This window comes from Acomys minous, assembly GCF_964271855.1.
Source record: "Acomys minous genome assembly, chromosome: 18".
Taxonomy (NCBI): Eukaryota; Metazoa; Chordata; class Mammalia; order Rodentia; family Muridae; genus Acomys; species Acomys minous.
Window position 1 is genome coordinate 69,712,487 of NC_140501.1, and position 25,911 is coordinate 69,738,397.

General features: G+C 36.9%; 1 protein-coding gene across 3 annotated transcripts in view; it reads left to right on the forward strand.

Moving 5' to 3' along the window:
• Window positions 1-25,911, forward strand: part of EXOC5 (exocyst complex component 5) — a 49,737-nt gene that overhangs the window by 3,914 nt on the left and 19,912 nt on the right. For all 3 annotated transcript variants that reach the window (XM_084767898.1, XM_084767899.1, XM_084767900.1), the window contains 10 exons: window positions 9,543-9,637; window positions 10,461-10,608; window positions 12,936-13,130; window positions 18,052-18,116; window positions 19,867-19,895; window positions 21,148-21,257; window positions 21,889-21,933; window positions 22,037-22,177; window positions 22,838-22,920; window positions 24,184-24,393. In XM_084767898.1, coding sequence (XP_084624024.1) covers window positions 9,543-9,637; window positions 10,461-10,608; window positions 12,936-13,130; window positions 18,052-18,116; window positions 19,867-19,895; window positions 21,148-21,257; window positions 21,889-21,933; window positions 22,037-22,177; window positions 22,838-22,920; window positions 24,184-24,393 — 1,121 coding nt within the window. The remainder of the gene's footprint in view (window positions 1-9,542; window positions 9,638-10,460; window positions 10,609-12,935; window positions 13,131-18,051; window positions 18,117-19,866; window positions 19,896-21,147; window positions 21,258-21,888; window positions 21,934-22,036; window positions 22,178-22,837; window positions 22,921-24,183; window positions 24,394-25,911) is intronic.

The window sequence follows — 25,911 nt, forward strand, 5'->3', positions numbered from 1 at the left end:
CAGCTCATAGAGGGCCCTGAGTTCAATCCCCAGTATTGCAAAAAGGAGGGGGAAAATGTAAAGATTAAAGCTGCGCGTTGTAGCACATACCTGCAACCCGAGCAGTTGGGAGGTGGGCAGGACTATCTGGAGTTCAAGATAAGCTTGGCTACAAAGTGAGACCCCCCCCCCCCATTCAAAAGCTAAAAATAAAACTACAAGCAACAAAAAGGGCTTTAACAGGGTATCATGTGAAGATATCAGAAGGCAATCAATTAACTGTAAATATAAATAAGTAACTCAGAAGGAAGTCACAGCTAATGTTAGCACTTTAGAAACTGTTGCTCTATATAGATAATAACTTAGGCCTGGGAATAGATGACACCTCTCAACTGTACATTTCAGTAGCTGGATGGTCTGAGCAAATAACCTGTTTTCTTTGTACCTCTGTTTTCTCATCTGTAGAATGGAGAAAAATAATAGTTTCTATTTCAGAAGGCTAGTTTGAAGATTACCTTAAATTTCTACCTGTGGAGTGAGGGGCGATAATGAAGATTTAACTTAAATTTGATAAATTACTTGGAAGAATACAATTAAAAGAATGGTAGCCACATTGAATTTAAGCTGATTAATAAGACAGGAGGGACCTGGCCCGGCAGCACATACTTGTGATCTTGACAGTGGGGTTGCCGAGCAGGAAGAGTGTGAGTGTGAAGTCAGCTTGAGCTACATGGTGAGTGCCACTCACTCCCACCCCCCACAAAAAATTAAAAAAGAAAGACAAGATTGAGCATCTGTTGGGGCAAGAGGGAAGCCTTTCGAAGTAGACTGAGAAAAAGTCATACAGAGAGAGTGATAGCAGACTACAATGAGAGAGAATTACAGAATGTGACTGGAAGGTTATATTTATGATGTCTGCAGTACGTCATCCTACAATGTGACTTTCACTCATCCTCTCCGGTCTGTGCTTCTTCATGGATTGGAAAGTTGAAGAAAGGCATTTACTGGGTGAGAGGAAACATATACATGGTAACAACCCCGAGAAAAAAGACTTTTCTCAAAGTAAAGGTGGGGCCAGGAAAGCCAAAAAATTCTCTAAGATGTTTTAAAACTTAGTTATTTTATCTTGATCCAACTGAATTGTTAAAAAGCAAACTATGGGCTAACTTCTCTGATGTTCTCACTTCTTGGAATAGAAATAAAACGAGAAAGAAATGAGATGAAAGAGTTGAGCTAGGCTGATATTTAAACACCATTCTTGCTTTAAAATTTTTAAATCTTTAATTCTGTGATTCTGTTAAATCATGTAAAAGATACTATTTCATTTTGTTATTTTTTCTTTGGAACCTAAAGCATATTCTCTCATGGAAATGAGACCTTACTTAATATAACCTAAAAAATCGATACAATTCTAACTACCACTGTTGAGTCTTTTAAAACATCCACTCCTCCTTCAAGATTGAATATTGTATAGGTAGTTTCCAAAAACTTATTAAAGCTTGTCTTGATTTTGTATGCTAATGTGCTTTATTTTTCTACTTTTCTGTACTAAGGTAAGGTCCATTTTGGTAGCCTGAAAGAAAGGATTTCATAGTGCTTTTCAAATAACCAATAATTAATAGTTTATTAATTTATAGAAAAATATAAAGACTATCATTTAGCAGATCAAATGGGAATAGAGAGGAGGGCAAAATCATTTATCTAAAGTGTTATTGTTGATTAGGCTTTTATTTCTAATACATCATGTGTTGATAGCATCATGTAATGACAGTTGGCTTTTTAAATTTTTACATTTTTTTCTGGTTTATGAGCTAGTTAGTAGCTTGGGGTTTGTATATGTGAAGTTTGTGGATATATATATCAGGGTGTGATTTTTTTTTTTCAAGAGCAGTTTAAGGAAATTTGCATATACTTTCAACTAGTTAGTATTTTGGTTTGTTCAGCGTTGCTCTATTGGACCTCATCTGGAAAGCAAGAACACGTGACAGAGCTTGCCTTTGCTTTCAGTTAAAATATGGAGAAAAGAGTAAAAAATAGAAAAAATGTTCTAAAACAATAAGTACAACTGGGCTTGGTGTCACAAGACTGTGTGATCTCAGCTACGTAGGAGACTGAGGCTGGAAGAGTCCAGGTTCAGTGTCTGATTGGACTACAGAGTCCAGGGGCCAGCCTGAGCAACCCAATGAGGTTTTGTCTCAAAGTAAAGGAGGGTTGATAGTACAGTCTACGGAGAGTGCTTATGTAATGTTCAGTCATTAAACAAAAAACAGTAAATGAAAATGAATTGCTTTGCATTTGGCATTTGAATTTGTGAAGTTTGTAGGGGTTTAAGAATAGAGAAATGGTGGTGATCATGTGGGAAAGAGATGGATTTGAGCCAGGCTTTTGGTCATTGCACAGTATCCTGCTCCTATTTGTTTGTTTGGATTTTGTTTGTTTTTGTTTTGTTGTTGCTACTGCTTAATTTAAAAAGAAATTCTTTTTTTTCTCAGTGCTTGCAACTGAAATATTACAGTGTTTGAATTTGGCAAAAACCTTTTACTTTATCCTTAGTGGAGAGCAAAGAAGGGTGGAAGACAGGAGGAAGACTGGAGTAAACACATAGTATTGGTTAATGAGCTCACAGCCTCAAGTGCCTTTATAACTGGAACAAGTCTTTTCATGAAAGCAGAGCCTTCATGATGTAAACACACTCCATATACCTTATCCCACAACACTGCTTCACAGGGAATTAACTTTCCAATACATGCTTTTTGGGAAACATTCAAGCCATAAGAAGTTGTATTAATAGAAGGAAGAAGGCAGGCATCCTGTAGGGCACAAGTTAGGTAGCTGAAATGGGGAGAGTTGGAGTAGGCTGACAGGCTTATGGTGTGTGGCTGTTTGTTTTGGGAAACAAATATTAGGATAGGAGGCTCAAGATGAGCGTTAAAATGGAGACACATGAGTGTGAACTCAATTGGAATTGCTTGGGAAGTAGCTGAATAAAAGGCAGCGCTGTTTTAGTGATTTCTGTGATGGAAATAGGCATTTTAATGTAAGGGAAATACACGATACACAGTAGTTGAACTTACAGCTTTGTTGGTCTAATGGAATACAGAAGTACTTGATTCTGAAAATTTTCTGTTCTCTGACCTAAATTGTAGGGGAATTACTGTAGTTTCTTTGAGTTTGTGGGTAGTTCTGACACTTATATTGATCTATTTGGGGTTTAGTGGTATAGGAAAATTAAATTTGGTTGGATTTGTTACAATGGAGATTTGTATTCTTGATTAAAAGGAATAGTTTCCAAGAGATTTCAGTAGGAATGAGCACAAATACCATGCTTTGTCTTTTAAATGCAAGAATTTAGAGGATAATGAAACCAGTTTCTATAGTAGCCAGTTATGTAGAGTTAAGTATAATGTACATAGTGCTTTGACTCTTGTTGCAGTTTGGCTGATTAAAAAAAATGACTACAGCCAAACACAAGGTGGAATGATAGCTCTCTGTTAGGCCTATGAAATTCTAAAAGGTTTTGTTGTTGTTTCTTTGTGGGAAGCTTTTTGGAAGGACATGGCCATTTAAAAGCTGTGAGCCTTGTTAGTAAATGCCATTACAGCAAGGCTATGTATTAGAAACTGGCGGTGGGATTTGTTTGGTTTATAAGCAGAAATTTTCCTTTTTAAAAATTTCCTTTAAACTTCATCCTGTAGTGATCAGTAATTGCCTTATTTTAAACCTTAACAATAATTTGGTTGTTTCAGAAGATAAAACTTCTGTTTTACTTCTAGAATATTGCTCTCCTGACTTTGTTCCTTTTTCATTGGTGTCTCCTGTTTTGTCTGTTGTTTCGGATCTTTTTCTTGCTATTTCCCTGTAAATTGGTGTACCTTCCTAATAATTGTGCAGTCCTGAGGTTTAAATAACTATTTATGTGTTAACTCCAAAGTTACAGATTCTGTTTCTTCTCTATACACCAACCTGGCTTTTTAACTGCATGCTTTGTGTTTTCACATTGACACCTAATAGACATCTATAGTGTGATACATGCAGAACAAATTTCTTGTTTCCTCACTCCCATATCCATCTCCTTCCCTGCAGTCTTGCATCTCAGTAAAAAGTACCACCACATAGCTGTTCGGGCCATAAACCTTTCCTTTTTTCTCCTCTCTTCACTTCATCCCTTCAGCAATACATAAATACATCCCATAAGATTACATGGTCCCATTTCTCAGCACCCTGCCCTCTACCACCCTCATCTAAGCCACTATTATCTTTTGACAGAGTTGTTAGTTGGGTCCTCTTAGAAGCAGATACTGAGACAGAATTTTTATTACGCACCACATTTATTAGGAGGTACTCTTGGGGTGAACAGGTAAGATAGAAGAACATACGCAGAAGTGAATGTTTGTGGCAGTGTGCAGTGATGTCACTCTGGTTTTGACCATTCAGATGAGGCCTTTGTGCACCTGTCTCCGTTATTAGAGTCATGTTACACTGAGAAAGGAATGATGTTCAGTCAAATAGCCCTCAGCAACTGAGAGCATTGCTGAGGATAGCACTATGTAAAAGCACTACTGCTACCAGCTCAAGCAAGTCCCTGTCTGCAGGAGAGCTGGAGGACACATCACTGTCCGCAGCAGGCCACAGGAGAGCTGGAGGACACATCACTGTCCGCAGCAGGCCACAGGAGAGCTGGAGGACACATCACTGTCCGCAGCAGGCCACAGGAGAGCTGGAGGACACATCACTGTCCGCAGCAGGCCACAGGAGAGCTGGAGGACACATCACTGTCCGCAGCAGGCCACAGGAGAGCTGGAGGACACATCACTGTCTGCAGCAGGCCACAGGAGAGCTGGAGGACACATCACTGTCCGCAGCAGGCCACAGGAGAGCTGGAGGACACATCACTGTCCACAGCAGGCCACAGGAGAGCTGGAGGACACATCACTGTCCGCAGTAGGCCACAGGAGAGCTGGAGGACACATCACTGTCCGCAGCAGGCCACAGGAGAGCTGGAGGACACATCACTGTCCGCAGCAGGCCACAGGAGAGCTGGAGGACACATCACTGTCTGCAGCAGGCCACAGGAGAGCTGGAGGACACATCACTGTCCGCAGCAGGCCACAGGAGAGCTGGAGGACACATCACTGTCCGCAGCAGGCCACAGGAGAGCTGGAGGACACATCACTGTCCGCAGCAGGCCACAGGAGAGCTGGAGGACACATCACTGTCCGCAGCAGGCCACAGGAGAGCTGGAGGACACATCACTGTCCGCAGCAGGCCACAGGAGAGCTGGAGGACACATCACTGTCCGCAGCAGGCCACAGGAGAGCTGGAGGACACATCACTGTCCGCAGCAGGCCACAGGAGAGCTGGAGGACACATCACTGTCCACAGCAGGCCACCTGTGTTACTATATTCCATATATTCATTTGATTAGCAGACCCTCCAGCATTCTACTTCAGTCTCAGGTGGAAAACTATAAGATTATTAGTAGAGTAAATTTCTGGTCTCTGTGGTAATTGGATGGCTTCAAGTTGCAGTTGAGCCTATATCTTTTCTTTGTGATCATTCTAATTCCATCTTTTTTCCCCCTCTAATTCCATCTTACTTTTAGTACTCTTGCTATTCTTACTGTCTAAAGTAGCTGACATAGTCTTATTAGGCTATTGTCATGACAATTATCTGTGTGCTTTCAAAATTGAGAGAATTGATCTTCCCAACAGAATTGTTTCTGTGACACACAACATACTAGTCTCTGCCTTGGTATAATAGCACCTCTGCCTCCTCTTGATCTTGAGGGTCACAGTTGATTGACCCTGCCAAAGGTAGTCATTTTTCTTTCCTTTCATTCTCTGAATACATACCTGCATCTAGGGTTACCAAGCAGCCCATAAAGCCAGAGTTTAGTGCAGACCTATTTTTTTCTTTACACTTTTTCTTATGAGTTAAGTGTATGTGTCTGTGAGAGTATGTGCTAGATGTGTGGAGGTGTCTGTGGAAGCCAGAAGAGGGCACCGCATCCTTGGACCTGGAGTTCCAGGCAGTTGTGAGACCCCTGGCACCGAGAGCCGTTACGTGAACTCAGGTCCTCTGAAGGACAGTAAGCACTCTTCCCTGCCATTTTGCCTTTATTGCAGTTCTCACTTCCTCCATGCTTAAGCCTTTTAGTATCACGATCTCTTTCACTGCAGACATGGGCAGATCAGGAGATAGGTAGGCAGGACAGTTTGCTTTTTGTTCCTAACCTAATAATTTTTCCCCTTGAGAAAACAACATTAAAGGTTTTTAGTTTGGAATGTATCCTGCAACTTAAGAGGACAGAGCTCCGATTTTATAGAGAGTACCACCTCTGACCTAGAGCTTTTGTTACAGCAAAACTGTAGGTCTAGTCTATTACGATAAACCTGAGTCTTCTGTTCCCACGTTTATCTTCTCTCCTACTCTGACCATTATTGAGAGTAAGGCATTGAAATTTGTACAATTTGTAGAGTTCCTTTTCAATTTAGTTCTGTCATGCCAGAGCATTCTGGGTTAACACATTAAAGATAACTTCAGAAGTTGTGTTGATATTTCATTAAGGGAGGAAAATAGCACTTTCTTCTTGAATTAGTTGGACCAAGAGCCCAGATTTCAGTTCTCTGCTTCTCTCTCTCTGTGTGTCTGTAGTCTGGTTAGTGGCCTATCTAAACTGTCTGTCCCTGTTACCTGTAAGTTGTGCCTTGTCTGTTTTGTCCCTCAATCTGTGCCTACCCCTAACAAGGGGCTTTGTTCTGTATTTATTGAACAGCACAGAAAACATGGCATGTGAACGGAATCAGAGATGCTTTAGAGAAATCTTTAACAGAGTTTTACAAGAGAAGTTACTTTACTGGCCACAGCTGACTCTTGAATAGTAAGCACTGCCGCAAGCAGACATCATCAAGCTATATCCAGATTGCTTCCAGCATTTATGGTGGACAGTGGATGCTTCCAACCTCTTGCCTGCTCTCATCAACACACAGACACAAATGCAGTACTTTGGGTTACAGTAGAAGACTTCATAATTTCAGATTAAAACTATGCTTAGTTTAGATTGTAAAGTAGATTGCCAGGGAAATTCAAGGCATATTAAGATCCGTTATATTGTTCTCTTAAAGGCAAGTTAAGCTTAAACAGGCTGAGTATAGTCTTAAGTGATCTCAAGGCTCATTATTAACTTTGGTTTGAGGGCTGCCAAAAGTTAAATTAGAGGTATTTTCATTAAAATGTATCCTACACTGTCAGGGTTTCTCTATGTACATACAGCTTCTCATTAGGTACTTAAATGTTTTTAATTGTTATATCTTCTTGTTAATTGAAACCTTTATAAAATTGTTGTCTCTTGTAACATGTTTTAAATTTTCAAGTCCTCTTTCTTTGGTTAATATTGTATTTATATTGTGTATCATTCTTTCACTTTGAGTCTCTTGCAAACAGCATGTAGTTAGGTCATATTTTTGGTTCTCTTCTAATCTGTGAAATTTTTAACACAAAGTGGCTGCTGATGAGGAAGGACATTTGTAGTATGCTGTTTGTGTTCTTTATACCATATAGCTTTTGGGCATCATTTCTGGCCTTCTCAGTTCAGTTAATCATGCGTTGTGAAACATTTAAATTCTGTGTTCATTTATTTTTGTGTGTATTTTGTGAAATTTTGTTTTTGCCATAAGGCTTGTATTTAAGTTCTTACCAAAATCTAGTTGAATTTATATCGACTTAAATTCAGTAAGTTACTAACAGTGCTCTATTCTTATCTCATTTATTGTTGATATTACAAAATTACTTTTACATGTATGCCTAAAGCTTATAACATTTGAAATATATTAACCTTTTAAATTATGTACAAAACAAAATATGTTGTAGCCAGTGTTATTGTTTATCTACTTGTTAATTTATCTCCATTAGGATTTGTATTTCATATGTTTTTAGGTTATTATATAGTACCCATTTATTTCACCTTATATCCTAGGAAGGTCTAGTGGCAACAGACTCTCAGCCTTTGTTTATTTGTTTGTTTTAAGTCTAGGAACATATTAATTTCTCCCTTGCTTTTGAATGCAGATGTAGCTGGGTGTAGAATTCTTTGACAATTTTTTGTTTAGTACTTTGAACATATTAGGCATCAGCCTCAATGTGATAACAAACCCTGCTAACAATCGTAGTGGTCCCCAGGCATGACCTCATTCTTCCATGCTGTTTTCACAAGTCTTTGCCCTTCAGAACTTTGAAGGTGCTGGGATTGCAAGCATGCATCATTTTGCCTAACGTGCATATTTGCTGTTGATTGGACCTTCTACTTCAATAACTTAAACAATTGCAATATAAAAATGTTAGTATTCTTATCACACTGATACATGTTTTCTCATTTCATTGAGTGTTGTTTTATATGATTTTAATAGAACATAGCTTTTCATCTAAGTTTACCTACTTTGTAAAGTACTTTTATTAAATATTTATATAAAGTTTTCAGTATTGCACACAGTGCACAGTTACTCCACAATTCTTTTGTGCCCATATTTATCTCCTTGCAATTTATTTTATTTTTGACTCCTGTTTAAATTTTTGAGACAGGGCTTGCTATGCATGGACTTGAATTTGTTATGGTCTTACCTCAGTCTCTGGTAGGAAAATAAAATTATGGGGTTAAAACTCTGAACATTTGTAACACTGTTGATGTTAACCAAAAAAGCTCCCAGCTGTCTTCCTAAAAGATTATATTTGTTAACATTTTTGAAGTAGTGAAAGTGCAAATTTCAGTTTATGTTCTTTTTACCACATTGCACTCTGTAACTAAAATATATTACTCTGCTTCTTAGGTTAACAAAATTATAACTTGCTAGATATCATATGACAAAGGCCTTTAATCACCAGTATGGTAAGACAGAGACAGGAGGATTCTGTGAGTTTTAAGATCAACATGATCACGTCCCCTTGATAGGGATGCCTGGTGGCACTCAGAGGATGGATAGCAGACTACCAAGAAGAGACTTGATGCCCTATGAGCATATACAGGGGGAGACAGTCCCCCTCAGTCACAGTCATAGGGGAGGAGAGTAAAGGGAGAGAGGAATGGGAGGATACAAGGGATGGGCTAACAATTGAGATGTAATATGAATAAATTAATAAAATATTTAAAAAAAAGATCAACCTGGTCTTCATAGCAAGTTTCAGACCAGTCAGGGCTACATAGTGAGGCCCTGTTTCCCCTCATGCCTCACCCCTCCCTCCAAAGAGAATCTGACTTTGATTGCTAGTAAAGCTATACATTTCATGTGCTTTGGTTTTGGTTTGGTTTTTTATTTGTTTGTTTATTGTTTTTGTTTTTTAATAAATTATCTTATGTTCTTTCTTCATTTTCTATTTGGGTGCTCCAATGAGTCAATACTGCTGGTCTGATATTTTAGCATCCTACTTTTCTTTATTTATTAAAGACTTTTAAACAACAAAAACTTTTAGTAATGGTAGACATTAATTTCAAGTTCTCATGTAGTAAAGTCTCTTTTAGACTTGTATGTTTCTGTAAAGCCTTTTGAAAACACGTTTATTCTGTGAACCAGGAGCCTTTTGTGGCTGATGAATACATTGAGCGGCTTGTGTGGAGAACCCCAGGCGGTGGTTCTAGAGGTGGACCTGAAGCTTTTGATCCTAAAAGGTAAACTTAAAAACAAATTTCTATGGTTCCAATATAGCACTACAAAGTGTTTAGACTAGAGTCCGCTGTATTAGAATACCTTTCAGTATTCGTATAAAATGATTTTAATTAACAGTTTGTCCCCACCTCAAAAAATTCCTAGCAGCATCGCCATCTGAAATTGTGTTTTTTCTTAAGCACTTTACCTTTTGGATAAAAGGATTTTATTTATGTTAAGAACTTAATTTCTCCACTTAGCATTAAATTAGAAAAGGTTGGTTATACTTCTGAAACGAAAGCATGGTGTGTGTGGGAGTGTAGGCCTGTAGTCTCAATGCTCTAGAGGCTGAGGCAGGGCTCTGAGTTGGGGGTTAGCCTAGAATACATAGCAAAACCCTGACTTTGAACAAACAAATAATAATAAAAAGTTGACTATATTCTTTTAAATTTAGTAGCTGTAAATCAGGAAAACAAAGTCACTAAAATCCATAATTTTTTGTTGTACATTTATCTTCTTGAATTTTAAGTAAAATAAAGCTTTACTTTGTTGAGGTTTTCATTTGTTGGAGATTTGTTGAGGTTTTCATTTACCTTAGAGATAATCCATTGCAAATTCAGTAACAACTGGCTATATTTCCAAATGCTATGTATTTTTAAAGTCATGTGACCTGTTCAAAGTGAAAAGAAAATTATGACATTGAAGAAATTGCAACAAGATGCTGTAAAGAAAACTAATATGCTTGTCCCTATCTCAAAGAAATCTTACTAAGACCTTCATAAAGAAGGTCAGTTCCTTTTGGTTAACAATGGGCAAATTGATTATATTATTGATTTCCTCTATTAGGTTATTAGAAGAATTTGTAAATCATATTCAAGAACTACAGATAATGGACGAGAGGATTCAAAGGAAAGTGGAGAAATTAGAACAACAGTGTCAGAAGGAAGCTAAGGAATTTGCTAAGAAGGTACAAGAGCTCCAGAAAAGCAATCAGGTATACATTTAGCTAAAGAATGCATAGTTTATTACTAGACTATAACATATTTTCATTTTTCTTAGGTTATAGTGTCTTCATTTCTTTTTAGCTTTAGGCCTTTGAAGAGTCAAGTTAAATTATATTATATTCTAACTCTCTGGTCCTATAGTATAAAGTATTAATGTATTGTTATTGTCTACAGTTGGCATTGGCATGCTACTAGGTGGGTTTAGAATCACAGCACTCTCCTTTTCAGGTTAGGGTGGTAGATGCTTCAGTGTGACCCTAAACCTTCACTTCTTAGTTGAATAAGTTTTCACAAAACTGACTAGTTCATAGACATGCACTTTGAGAAAATCCTTATTAGAATGGATATTTAAGTAGTCTTTTAATTCTGTTTAATCATAAATAAGACCAGATCTGGATGAAGTTATCCACTAGATCAGTGGTTCTTAACCTTCTTAATTCTGTGACCCTTTAATATAGTTCCTTATGCTGTGCTAACCCCCAATCATAAAATTATTTTGTTGATACTTTATAACTATAATATTGCTACTGTTATGAATCATAAAGTACATATCTGATATATAGGATATCTGATATGCAACTCCTAAAGGATTTGTCACCCACAGGTTGAGAACCACTGCCCTAGAGAAACTTGGTTTGAGTAGTTTCATAAAAGTTAATAGCGTATGCCTCAGTGAGTTCTGCTGTAACTGAAAACACAGGTGTAGAGCTCTCTCCCTCAGTCCACTTTTCAGTTAAAAACAAACTGCTAGTCTGGCCCCCAGGCAGTGCATGCCAGACTTGTTAGCACCTCTTAGATCCTGGATTTCACCTGCATGTCTGAATCTCTCATTGGCTTGGTTTAATTTGGAATTTGGCTTTTCTAAGTGTAGTTTGAAGAATGTTGTTGAACTTAGCTCACTCTTGGGAGTTGTTTATTCTTCAAATTTTTTATAATTAGCAAGCTCATTTCTGTTAAAACTTCACTTATATTCTTTTATTTAAGAATGCATGGCTGTGGTAAAGTAATCGATTAAAGAAGTCAATAATTTAAGTACAATTGTTTTTGAATAATTATGGTGACAATTTCCGTATATTTCTAATACCGATTTGCTTTGAGTAATAAAAAATAATATTAATATTTTATAAATGAGCCAGTCTGCCTGAATTTGAATTGCAGCCTGACCACTAAGCTAATTATATAATCTCAAGCAATTTAACATCTCCTAGCTTTGTGTTTTTGTTTTTGTTTTTATGGTTTTTCAAGACAGGGTTTTTCTGTGTAGCTTTGGCTGTCCTGGACTAACTTTGTAGATCAGGCTGGCCTCGAACTCACAGCGATCTGCCTGCCTCTGCCTCCCAAGTGCTGGGATTAAAGGCATGTGTCACTACTGCCCGGCTAGCTTTCTCTTTTTATGTATAGTTGATAAGTGATATATTTAGAGTGGTATCTGATGCAAAACAAGTCCTTAATACATGTTTCAGCTTTTCCCCCTTCAGTATAAAAGTCTTCTATTGAAATTTTGGCCGTTATCAATCGTTCTGATATTGGCAAATCTAAAGAATTCATTGCATTCAGTTTTCATGTATTGTAAGACAAAGGAAAGAAACTGCTGAAAGTAATATAATAGAATAACTGCTGTAGTCTATTCTGTTTTCAAAACTTGGAAAGAACAATTTTATCACAAGTATTATTGTCTCTGGCATTTTGGCAGCAAGTATTAAGGCAGTATTGATATGAGGCTCACACTGGCCACTCATTTGCAATTGTCTTCTTATCTCAGTGTCCAATGTGACTGAAATTGCAGGCATGTATCACTACACCCAGCTTAAAATTCCTTTTTAAGTATTTTTAACGTTAATTTTTTAAATCAATACCCTTTAAATTCTGATACATTTTTCTAATATTTTCTGTTTATTAGCAGGAGTGTTCTTTAAAAGTCCAGTCCCATGGAGCTGGGGAAGTGGCTCTTGGGTAAAGCGCTTAATGTGCAGGCATGAGGATTTGAGTTCCTAAAAAGCTGGGTTTTTAGAGGATGAGGTGAAGAGGTAGCAAGAACAGAGGCAGGAGCAGCCCTCGAGCTTGATGGCTGAAATGGCAGCAAGCTCCAGATTCAGACAGACCTGTCTCACGAGGTAGGGCATGGAAGCTTGAGTTGTTGGAGTGGTGGTGAGGCGGGGCTGGTCTATATTTATTGCTGTGGTGGGGATAAGGCCTAGGGCCTTGTTCATGAGAGTCAGGTGATCCACCGTTAAATCCCTGAGCTGGTAGTGTAGCTTTGATAAGTATTAACTTACAAACTTAATTCTCTCTATTTTCTGTGTACACAAATCCCTAGGTTGCCTTCCAGCATTTCCAAGAACTAGATGAGCACATTAGCTATGTAGCTACCAAAGTGTGTCACCTTGGAGACCAGCTGGAAGGGGTAAACACACCTAGGCAACGTGCAGTGGAAGCTCAGAAATTGATGAAATATTTCAATGAGTTTCTAGATGGAGAATTGAAATCTGACGTTTTTACAAATTCTGAAAAGGTAAGCATTGACAGAATAAAAGGAGTAACCAAATTTTAATTGGTTTGCTTTCTATTTTCAAAAATATTTATTTATAAATGCTGAGATAACTGTATTTTTAAGTATTTCCTCATCCTTTGACTTTATTAATGAAATTTATATAGTCTTTAATTGTTGTATACTATTGGGTGATAGATCGAAAGGGTTAATGAGCTGAAATGTCTTTCTATAAAGAAATCCTCATGTCCTAGTTTTTATTTACTTGAATAAAGATTCCTTATAAAGAAATAAAGCATCTTAGATCATGATCATTGAAAACTCTGAGTTGGTTATGTTATTCTTTTTGTAACATAGTCACTTAATCTCCATCTAAAGGTATATGGTATTGGTTGTTCTACAATTTTGAGAAGGCATCTTAGCTTGTTTTTCTCTCTTCAGGAGGATAAATCAAAATGTATGAGAAAAAAAGGATACTCTTGTGACTCATATATGTTCGCACCCACTCATATATTGAGTACAACAATCTTACTGATTTATTCTACATTTACTATGTAGTACCTCAGATTATAAGATGTTAAAAACTAAATATTTCAGGGGGGTTCCTCTGAATTAAGCAACATGTTTTTGTGTAGAGCTCTATAAAGCAAAAGGATTTATAATTTTTAGATATAAAAACTGGTTACATGTCTGTAGATAATCCCTCTAAAGAAAAGACAGGGTTCAAGAATTAATAGTTTAGAATAGTCCTGATAAACATCAAGGGAAGTGTGATGTTTAAGGATTTGATCAATACTGGTAGTATTGTTTTATATTTATATGATTTATATACAAGAATATGAGACTTGAACAGCAAATTTCATGTCAGGATAGTATAGAATTTTAAAGCTTTTTTTTTCTTCTTATTTTTTTTGAGACAGGGTTTCTCTGTGTATCCTTGGCTGTCCTGGACTAACTTTGTAGACCAGGCTGGCCTCGAACTCATAGCAATCCTCCTGCCTCTGCCTTCCAAGTGCAGGAATTAAAGGCGTGCGCCACCACTGCTTGTCTTTAAAGCTCTTTTTCTAAATATTAACAAATATGGTATGAAAGTACCTATGTAAAACATAAAAATTCTGTTTTATATAAAAATATTGGATATAGTAAGACCAATTCTTTAGATCACTGTTGGATTGTTTGCTTTAAGCAAAATACAAGTATCTTAACTAATATGTTAGCCTGTGTTTGTTTTGTTTTGGAAATACTGTTTTTAATACAATATATTCTGATTATGGCTTCTCCTCCCCAACACCTCCCACATCCTTCGCACTCCCCAGCCCCCCAAATGCACTCCTTTTCTTTCTCATTCATTATGATAGAAGCAGGCGTCCAAAATAGTAATAATGATTATTTTTATTTAATAACTATTTAATAATTATTTTTATTTTATCTAATAGCAGTAGCAATTATTAATAGTAAAAATAAAAATAAGACCAAACAAAAGAAAATAGAACCAGCTTCAGAAAACACATTCATGGATACAGAAATCCCATAAAAATGCAAAATTGAAAACCATAATATATATACTTATAGGACCTATAAGGTTAAGAAACAAAAGCCCTTACAAAGCACTGTGAGGCAAAGAACCTCTAAAATGGCATTGAGTTCATTTTATGTTGGCATCTTCTGCTGGTCATGGGGCCTGGCCTTAAGAATGGTATGTATACCCAGTAAGACTCCGCTAGAGAAAGCTAATATTTCATTTGCGACCAGTTATTAATTGGAGATAGCTTCTGAGTTAAGACGTGGGCTTTTGTCCACTTCCCCTCTCAGCACTGGGACCTCATCAGGCCTGTGTATGCCTTGTGTGCTGTCACAGTTTCTGTGAGTTCCCATGTGCATCAGTCCTGCCTTGTTTAGAAGGCCATGTTTCCTTGGTGTCATTGATTCCTTCTGGCTCTTAAAATCTTTCTGCGTCTTCTGCAGGGTTCCCTGAGCCTTGAGGGGAGAGAAATGATGGAGACATCCCATTAATGACTGAGTTCTCCAAGGTCTCTCATTCTCTGCAGTGTCCACTTGTGGGTGTTAGTTTCCATCTAGTGCAGGAGGAAGTGTCTCTGATGATGGCTGAGTGAGGTGCTGATCCATGGATATAGCAGAAATCATTCAGAGTCGTTTTATTGCTATGTTCCTTTTGAAGTTCTGCATACTAATTTAGAATCTTAGGAAGACAGGCATAGCTATAAATTTTTTTTTAAAACATGATTTTTACTGTTTACACTTTAAGTTTTTAAATTACCCTCAACTAATTGCATTGTTTTTTATGTTAGTGTTGTCTTTTAATTCCTTAAGGTTTTAGTTGAAAGAAAATAATCTTTATATTGTTAATAACTTTCTTGATTACTAAGACATCTGTAATTGGAGACTCACAGTATTTAAGTTAGTTTTTCTCCTTTGCTTCATTTTCATTTGTATCCCTGGCTGTGTGTTTGTTTGTTTGTTTGTTTGTTTGTTTTGGGGGTGTTGTTTTTTTCTCCTGTGCTTTGCATACTTTATTGTGCTTTTCCCACTTGCCTTGTTTGGTTCTTGTCACTTTGTTACTGTTTAATAATTAAGAGTCATCATTTTTTTTGGCTTGGAACTCTAGCAGCTAGCCCTATGCATATATGGGGTCTTAAGAACTGTCTTAGTGGGGGAGAGAGCACTTCTCTTTGTAGAAGACATATAGGTTCATTCTCAGCATCCACGTGGGTGGCTTACAGCCATTTTTATTCCAATTCTAGGGAAATCCAACACCTTTTTCTGATCTCTTTGGGCACCAAGCAAACATATAGTACACATGCATACATACATACAGGCAAAAGTCATACACTTAAAGTTAAATACATAAGTAAGATATTAATTCATCTGTGATGTTAGATTGACACTTATCAAATACAGTTCTGGCTATATTAGTTTCAGGATTTTTGCCAGCCACTTTCCCAGTGGGGAAAAAAAGGAAAGTCACCCACATAGTTCTAGGGAGATGTGACTGTAGAGGAACTAGAATGAGATAAAATGGCAAACACTTCGTAGTACTCTTTCTTCTTATCTCCCCTTTGCATGTGTGTGTCTGAGTGGTTTAAAAAGAAGACTCTTATTCTTACTACATACATTAAGCAAAGTTTGCAGTCTTTTAGGAATATTACAGTTTTTGTTCCCAAAAAATCTGTTTTATGTTTATTTCTATCTTTACATATATGTATTTTTCCTTACTTTTTTTTTTTTTTAACTTTGCTTCTCTTTCTTAAGACAAGTTCTCATGTAAGGCAAGCCATCCTCAAACTCTCTACATAGCCAAAGATGATTTTGAATTTTTGATCTTCCTTTGTCTCCTAAGAGCTGGGTACATGTGTGTATCACCACACTGGTTGCTAACAAGATACTGGGGTTAGAACTCAGGGCATGTGCATGCTAGGCAAGCACTCTATAAACTAAGCTATACCTTTATTTTTTTAAGAGTAGTAGATTAGCTGGGTGTGGTGGCACACACCTTTAATCCCAGCACTTGTGAGGCAGAGGCAGGTGCATCACTGAGTTCAATGCCAGCCTGGTCTACAAAGGGAGTCCAGGACAGCCAAGGCTACACAGGCAACCCTGTCTCAAAACAACAACAACAACAATAGAAGTGTAGTAGATAAGTGCCTTTTATGTATAAGGCCTGATGAATGTTGTGAACTGTTTTAAACTGTTCAAATGCAAGCAGTTTATTAGGCGTTCTTCTGGTACCTTTTGTATTTATTAATGTATATTTTAAGTGATACTATAGCCTTACGGGCTATTATATGTATTTTAGACAATTCTTACCAAACAATTAGCTCTGAGGATTCAATAAAAACAGCTTTTTAAAAACAGAACTATGGTACTTCTACATCAAGCAAAGCTTACAAACAGTATGTTTCCTAAAAGGAGTAAAAACAGAATCCTGTAGAAAACACAGCTGGGGATTAGCTATGTCCTGAGGTGGATATTGATGGGAAAAATGATGGGCTTTGCTAATAAGACTGCATGGTGTTGGAGAGGGGCTAGTGAGACTGCAGTGACATATATATTCACATGTGTCAGGGTAAAGAGAGAGAGCTGTGACAGCTGAAAACAAGTGACCTGCTGAATCAGACAAGGAGAGGTCTGAAGCAGTAATGCTACTATCCCTTGCCATGGATCGCATAAGCTCTTAGAAAAGTCTATTCTAGTGTTCCTAGTCCTTTTATGGTTATGATTCTTATTTTAATGTACAAGAAAGAGTATGAGTCATCAAAAAGGCAGTTATTAAAATTGTGCTAAAAGTACTAAACTGCAATGTATAGAAGTGGCCCTATATGACTTCCCTGTACTGTTTCATAAAATGATCATAAATGTCAACATTTAAGGAATTTTAGAAACCATGCCTAAGTTCCTTTGTTCAACATGAAAGTGAATATAGAGAAACCCTGTCTCGAAAAACAACAAAAAGAAAGTGAATACTCAAAAGTATATGCACATTTCTGTACTATATTTCATTCAGTATACTAAATTGAACTGTTATCTTTGGAGTTTTTATGTACATGTTATAAATTTATATAGTTAAGGTACATTTTGTTATTTTATTCAGCTTAATACATGCAGCAGCATATTCTTAAATCTTGCCTATTCTGTTTGACCTCATAAACTTAGTAGAAATTTACAATTTGCTTTTGACAAACAAGGATTTATAATTTGTTCACAGTAAAATTGAACTGCAGATTTTCTTGGGAAGAATATTTTACATACCAAGAAGATAGGTGCTTGGGTTTTGAGTTGTTATGATAGTGCCCACAAAGCTTTAAACAAAACTGTTTGGGGCAGGTGTTATGGCTTTGTTTAGGGAGGTATTACTCTTCTTAGCTATACTGTTAACTTTTGAAGTGTAGTAATTCTTTTAATTGTGGTTTTTACTTATTTCTAATAGATAAAGGAAGCAGCAGACGTCATCCAGAAGCTGCATCTGATTGCCCAGGAGTTACCTTTTGATAGGCAAGTTTATATCTCAAGAGCTTACTTGTAAATATAATTTATGGGCTGAAATTGATTTTTGTTTGTTGCTCATTAAGGCAGCAAGAATTTGTTGAGCACCTCATTTGTACAAGATACAACGTAATATAATGTTAAAGTAACTTCTTTTTTTTTTTTTTTTTTTTTTTAACAAAATTGATGAAGCGCTTTCATTTTCCTATTTGGAGCTTTGAGAACCAGGCTGCACTTGGCTATTCAGCTCCTCTCCCCTACCCTTAACTCGTTCCTATAGACGAGGGTTAAAATTGTGGGCTTCTGATAGCCTTTGAAAAGCTGATGAAACCTGTATAGTTTTCATAAAAAATTAAGACGTGTATAATTGTATGGAGGTTTAGACTACCCGTAGAACCTATCCTAGAGAATTTAAGATAAGAACACCCATTTAATGCAAGGTCCTGGGGCCATCACTAACTAGATTCTATCTAGAATTCTGTCTAGATTGCTCTTCATGATCTGATCCAGTCATCAAATGGCAGACTCTTTAATAAGAAATAGAGCTTTCTGCATAATAGACAGCATGGTGTTCTAATGTTGACAGTTGGAAATGTTCAGATGTAGATAGAATGTGGATATATTTTGTTGTCTTTAAAGCTTGACTATTATTTTTCGTAGCATACAGTTAATAACCCCCCCCCCCGATATATTTATCTTACTCTCAGCCGTGTACCATCTACAGATGAGCATTAATACTTTTCTTCAAGTCACCCAAAAGTGGACCATTATTTTTTTATAAAAGTAATTTATTTATTTTTATTTTATATGTATTGGTGTTTTGCCTGTATGTATATGAGGGTGTCAGATTCCCTGGAACTGGAGTTGCAGATAGTTGTGAGCTTCCATGTTGGTGCTGGGAATTGAACCTGGGTCCTCTGGAAGAGCATCCAGTCTTCTTACTATCTCTCCAGCCCTGGACTATTACTTAAAGTGATAAAATATTTAAATCAAGATTCGGTGGATGTTATTAACTGGCTGCATCCTCTGTCCTGCCTTCCATTCTGATTTTCTCCCCCAGACTGTTACCATTCTTGCCTATATCTTCTCTATTCCTCACGTGGCGGTGTTTGTTGGGGGGAGTGAGCCCAGACTCTCCCCATGTTAGGCATGCGTCTCTGCCAATCCTTAGTGTTCAGTATCTATCCTAATTAGATCTAGTGTATTAACAAAGATCAGTATAACCATTTTGTTGTCTACCTTGACTCTGTTACAAAATGTATGTATCGCGCTATAAATGTGTGTTTTCTCCCTCACCTGTTTGTATCATCTCCTCCTTTCTTCAAATGATCAATTATATAAGATCTCTCAAAGTCAGTTTCCCTTGATGCTTAGTATTTAAAAATGGCTTAAAACTTCACATTGTGATTGTTCTTCACAGTAGCCGTTAAGGAGATGGCCTAGGCTGTTAGTGCTGCCAGTGCACCTCTTCTTTTAAGAGAGGAGCTGATTATTCTGTGCATGCTTCCTAAATGAGAGGTAGAAATTTCATTTGAATTGCCTAAATTCAGTACCTGGCATGTTTCCTTTCAGTATTCTTTTCCACAGCTCTAATTTTTCTTTTTTTATATATATAATAACATTGGCTTTCATGTTTTATATTTTAGAGAAGTTAGAAAGATAACACAAGTGCCTGTGACATCACTGCACGCAGCTTCCCTCTTTGTTTTGTCATATGTTATATATGTTATAACCTCATTGTTGACTTTCTGTTTTCCAGATTTTCAGAAGTAAAATCCAAAATTGCAAGTAAGTACAGACTATCTATTTAGCACTTTTTTAAACAAGGAAAAAAAATCATATTAAAAAAAAAAACCCAGCAGATGAGAAAGTGGGAACAATACCATTGATTCATCTCATCCTAGAGTTTGAGTCCTCTTCTTTCAAAATAACCAATTTCTAGGATATTCTTCTAGTACCTTGTGTATATTTTGATGTGTCTTTCTCGGTTTTAAAATAATTGGGAGCAGGTAACTTTAGACTTTGTATTTAGCTTGACTGTATTTTTTGAGATTGCATTCATTTACACACCTCAGAATAAGGATTCTTTTGTTGTATTGTGAAGACATGAGCATTTTACTTCTTACTTAGCTGTTTGGCTCCTTACATGTTTATGGTTTGGCTTTTGGATTTGTTTCTTTTGTTTTTTGTTTTGTTTGTTTGTTTGTTTTGAGATAGGGCCTCACTGTATATTCCTGGCTATATTGGAACTCACTCTGTAGACTCTGCTGGCCTGGAACTCACAGAGAGCTACATCTGTGGGCCTCTGCCTCCTGAGTGCTGGTGGGATAAGGGGTATGGGCCACCACACCTGGCTTATATCAGTCTTTGGGTTGTGTTTTAAGCTATCCATGCTTCTGGGGGGAAAGAGTCACTGTAATTTTAGCACATTTCACCTGTGCTCGATGTTTGGTAAGCCATTTCACAGAAAGCCAACCACCATATTTTTAAGTCTCAGAATAAAGATAAATAGATAGTTGATTTTCCTAAGAATATTTTTGATCACTGTAAATTAATCCAAGGTTCAAGTAGTAATTAAGAACTATAATAGCCTTGAGAGTATGGTATTAAATTATGGGTCACATACTATCAGGATAAAATTTGATATTTAATCAATTGTTATGCACATTAGAAGTTACTTGCTACAGCTTTAGATTAAAGATTAAAGAAAAATATTTCTATATTTTTGCTATCAGAATTGACATCTCCTGTTTTCATTTAAATATGTAGTCATCTTTTGGTTTAAGTAATAATTATAAATGGCTGTTATACTGTGAGGAGCTCAACTCTTACCTGCTTCTATTTTTGTGTCTTGAAATATAAATTTGTATATTGTATGAGCTAGAGTCATTGTTTATAATTTCATGTTTTGGTAATTCTTCCAAAAGAAAACATACCCATAAACACTATAATTTTCTGTAATATTTGTAGATTTAGAAACATCTATGTAAGTTTTATACTTAGGTTGCCTTGATACAGCTGAATGATTTTCTGGCTTTAGGTAAATACCATGACTTAGAATTGCAACTGATTCAGGAGTTTACTAGTGCCCAAAGAAGAGGTGAGGTCTCCAGGATGAGGGAAGTAGCCGCAGTTTTACTACATTTTAAGGTAACTGTTAAGATTGTAATTCAAGATCAGTTTTCAAGTTTCTCAAGATTTTATATTTTTTGTCCCTTGATTTCTCCTATTGTATAATTATATGATAGAATAACTTTTATCAATGCTATTAAATGTAATTAAGAATTTTATGGTGATATTAATGTTATATTAAGGAATTTAGAGTAGTTGGAGGAAAAAAATCACATCATCTGCCTTCATCCTTTTAAATGTATCTTTTTCAATTAAAAAAAATTATAAATAAGTAAAAAGTAAGAAACTTGACTGTAAATATCTGGTGGAAGATATGAATCAAAGACTAGATGCACTATGACTAGGAATCGGGACCTAGGAAATCTCGGGTTGGGTGCTGAAGACAAATATGTGGATTATGGAGCTATTTTCCTGGAATCTAAACTGGAAAGAAAAACCTCATTGAAAATTGCTATAATTTAATCATAGAAAATAGGACAAGATGCCCTTGTTAAGTTCCTGATTGTTCTCTACCATTAACTTTATTTAAGTCTGATGACTGTTGATCTTTCACTGGGATACAGGACATAGCTTAGTTACATATAACACTTTTGTTGATATTGTTATTATAGTTGAACCAGATAATGATAACATTATTTCTTCTTTATAGGGTTATTCCCATTGTATTGATGTTTATATAAAGCAGTGCCAGGAGGTAACTATACAGATACTTTATTGAATTTTATTTTATACTAATTTGTATTTTGAACCCATTTAATAATAACATCTTAACAATGCAAACTTCCTCTGGTATTTAGGGTGCTTACTTGAGAAATGATATATTTGAAGATGCAGCGATACTCTGTCAGCGAGTAAATAAGCAAGTTGGAGATATCTTTAGTAATCCAGAAGCAGTGCTGGCTAAACTTATTCAGAATGTGTTTGAAGTCAAACTACAGGTAACCTTAAACAGTCATGGACTGAATAGTTCTTAGGGCAATATATGCCTGTGTTTTCCTACGACTTTTTAAATTTATGTTTATTATTTTTAGTTGTATGTGTGTATTTATGCATATGAGTGCAGGTGCCCACAGAAACAAGAGGTATTAGATTTCCTGTGGAGCTGGAGTTACAGGTGGCTTTGAGCCACCTGATGTCGGTGCTGCGCTGGGAATTGAACTTGGGACCAGCCACTGAGCTAGCTCTGCAGCCCCTCTACAGGGTTTTTTATATTAATGTTTTTAGGTTAGCATATCAAGAAACGGGTTTCATTATGGAATCTTCATATTGTGTGTGCCATTCTCCTTTGTTCTGTCACTACCCCACCTTGTGCCCATTCTTCTCCCGATGGTCGCTTGTTGCCTCGTCTAAGCCTCTGCTTTCCTGTCACGTGCATTCTGTTACCTTCTCTGCCTCTCACTTCCTAAGATCCTTCCTCCTCTATCTCTTTCTAGTTTTTTGTCTTACACACAACATACTCATATAATCTTAAGTATAGGCTTCAAAGACAAGAGAGATCGTGATATTTGTGCTTTTAAGTTTGTTTTGTTTAACATAATGTTCTTGAGAAGTTATACAACTTAATACTTGCTTAACAGAATGTTACTTTTCTCTTTTAGAATTTTGTGAAAGATCAGTTAGAAGAAACTAGGAAATCAGATGCTGAGCAGTATCTTAAAAGTCTCTATGATCTGTATACAAGGTATATTTCTATTTCATTACTTATTTGGAGACAGGCTCTCACAATACGTAGCTAGCCTGGAGCTCATTATGTAGACCAGGCTGACCTCAAAACTCATTGAGGTCCACCTGCCTCTTCCTTGTGAATGCCAGTCTTTCACAGCATGAGTGACCATGCCTTGCTAAGGTATATTTTTAATTATTAGACAATAGCAATACATTTCATATTTTCTCTTCTTTATTTTTTTAAATAGAGAATGGGAAGTATTCAAGGACTTTGGCAGATAGCAGTGTCCCTTTAGCATTAAGTGCTTGCCTAAATAGATTGGAGTTGCATACGAGTAGAATTCTTACTGTACTGACAAAAGCCCTTGATTAAACTGGCTTAAGAATTTTGATTCTGGTAGTACAGTGGCACACACCTGTAATCCCAGCACTCAGGGAGGCAGAGGCAGGTAGATCTTTATGAGGTCGAGGTCAGCCTAGTCTACAAAGTGAGTCCAGGACAGCCAAGGCTGTATACAAAGAAACCGTGCCTTGAAAAAACACAAAAAGAATTTTGTTTATTTGTGAGGTAGTTTTTGTTGTTGGTTTTTGTTTTGGTTTGTTTGTTTTAACTTTAAGAATTAGGCTGGGAAGTGGTGGCACACGCCTTTATTCCCAGCACTTGGGGAGGCAGAAGCAGGCAGATCTCTGTGAGTTTGAGGCCAGCCTGGTCTACAAAGTGAGTCTGCCACAGGCAAGGCTGCACAGAGAAACCCTGTCTCCAAAAACAAAACAAAACAAGAATTAGAACAGTTACGTTTATCTGCAGTCCCTTTGTTTTGGATGAAAGTTCATCTTAGTAACAGCAGCAACACTCTCTTCAACAGTGTGAATTAAAAACGTACAGGTCTGTTTACAGACAAAGACAGACATGAACAATCACTAGACATCTTCGTACATTTGGGTTCTGTGTGGATGGAGGCGTTAGAGCATGCTTTAGGCTGCTCTCCATTCTTGTCGTTTCTGTGTTGGTCATTGCTTTACAGCCTCTTTTCCTAGGTCATCTCTACCACTTAATGACAATTTTGAAAACTATGTTACTTATAGTACTCTATGTTATTTGTAATATTGTCTCCTACATAACTTTGTAAGCCGTTCTCTATAGCCTCTGTAGTCTCCCAACACTTAAGAACTGATGGTTTGAGAGAAACCATGAAAGCCTTTTTAATAAATATATAGAATTTTTAATGTTGCTATATCTAAATATGTATTAATCTCTCTCTCTCTTTTCCATGAAAAGAACCACCAATCTCTCCAGCAAATTGATGGAGTTTAACTTAGGTACTGATAAGCAGACTTTCTTGTCTAAGCTTATCAAATCCATTTTCATTTCCTATCTGGAGAACTATATTGAAGTGGAGATTGGATATTTGAAAAGCAGAAGTGCCATGATCCTACAGCGCTATTATGATTCAAAAAACCACCAAAAGAGATCCATTGGCACAGGAGGGTACGTTTCTAAAAATTAAGTGGTAGAAGTTGAAAACATTGAGCTTGGGCAAACTTAGTAAATATTAAGTGTCATTAAGATTTTCCATGAACAGCTTTTCATATTGTATGTACCAAATCCTAATCTTGAATCACATGCTGAAATGACCTAAAAACATGATTATTTTGTAAATCAAATACTTCTTAATCAAAATAACACACAGAAAATATTAGTAATATAAAGAATTCTGAGCTGGGCACAGTGGTGCTCCCCTGTAATCTCAGCACTTGGAGAGGCAGAGGCAGGCAGTTCTCTATGAGTTTGAGGTCAGGTCTACAAAGTGAGTCCAGGACAACCAAGGCTACACAGAGAAACCCTATCTTGGTGGTGAGGTGGCGGGTGGACAACCAGTAACAAATAAAGAATTCTGTAGTTTCAGTTCCTTCCCAGAGTAAGTTATTCTAACTTATTAACTAAGAATCTCATCATTCGTAGTGAAGATGTCAAGAAAAGAGCAAGTAGTTTACATTTTCAAGCCTGAGATAACTTGCATATGAGAAGAAAAGAGTTTACTTGTAAAGCTGTTGACATTTAGTTGCCCAGATCATTCACAAATGGGACCCAGCAGATCTAGGGAGGAAGACTAGCTTCTGTGGTGCCTTGCAGACTATAGGGTCCACACTTGCACACCCAGGCCACTCTCAATAGAGGTTATAATAATAAATAAAGGTAAGATCTGAATGGTATTAGTAAAGGAGTGAAAACGTAGGCTAATGACATGGCTCAGCTGGTGAAAGTGCTTCCTGTGTGAGCCTTGATAACCCAGGCTCCATTCCAAGAATCCATGGGAGGACAAGGGACTCCTGAAGGCTGCCTCTGCCTCTTGTGCACCTGCATGCGTGCATACACACATCCAGTACAATTTTAAAAGGAAAGTTCTTGAGTTGTTTTATGCTAAATCCAAATATTTACTTAAAATGTACAAAATCTAAAGAGCAATAAGACTTTAGAAATGAGTTTATAATAGCCTGAGCTATATGTTCTAGGAGCAAAAATGGTTTAACCAAAAGATAATCTACATAGTAAATGTTCCAGGGGATCTTTAGTCACTAAGAAAAGCTCAGTTATACTTAATTGATCTAGTTTAAGATAGTGAAGCAATATATTTAAATGGTTGTGGTTTTAAAAAAAGTACTAAAATTTTTATGTTTTCTTTTTAAGTTTTCTTCCCTTTTAGTTATTATTATTTAGAATAGCTTCTTGAGTTGAAATTCTATAGCCACCAAATGGCTTTAAAGACTATGACTTTTGAGGCAGGAGACATAGTTCAGTGGGTAAGAGAATTTGCTATTCAATCATAAGGACCTGAGTCCAAATCCTTAGCACCTGCATAGAATGCCAGCTGTGGCTGTGTACACACCTATAGTGTGAGCATGGGAGGAGCAAACAGGAGGATCCTTAGGGTTTGCTGGCTGCCAGCCTCATTCCAGATGCAATGGGGGACAGTGGCTTAAAGGAATAAGGTGAAGGACGATGGAG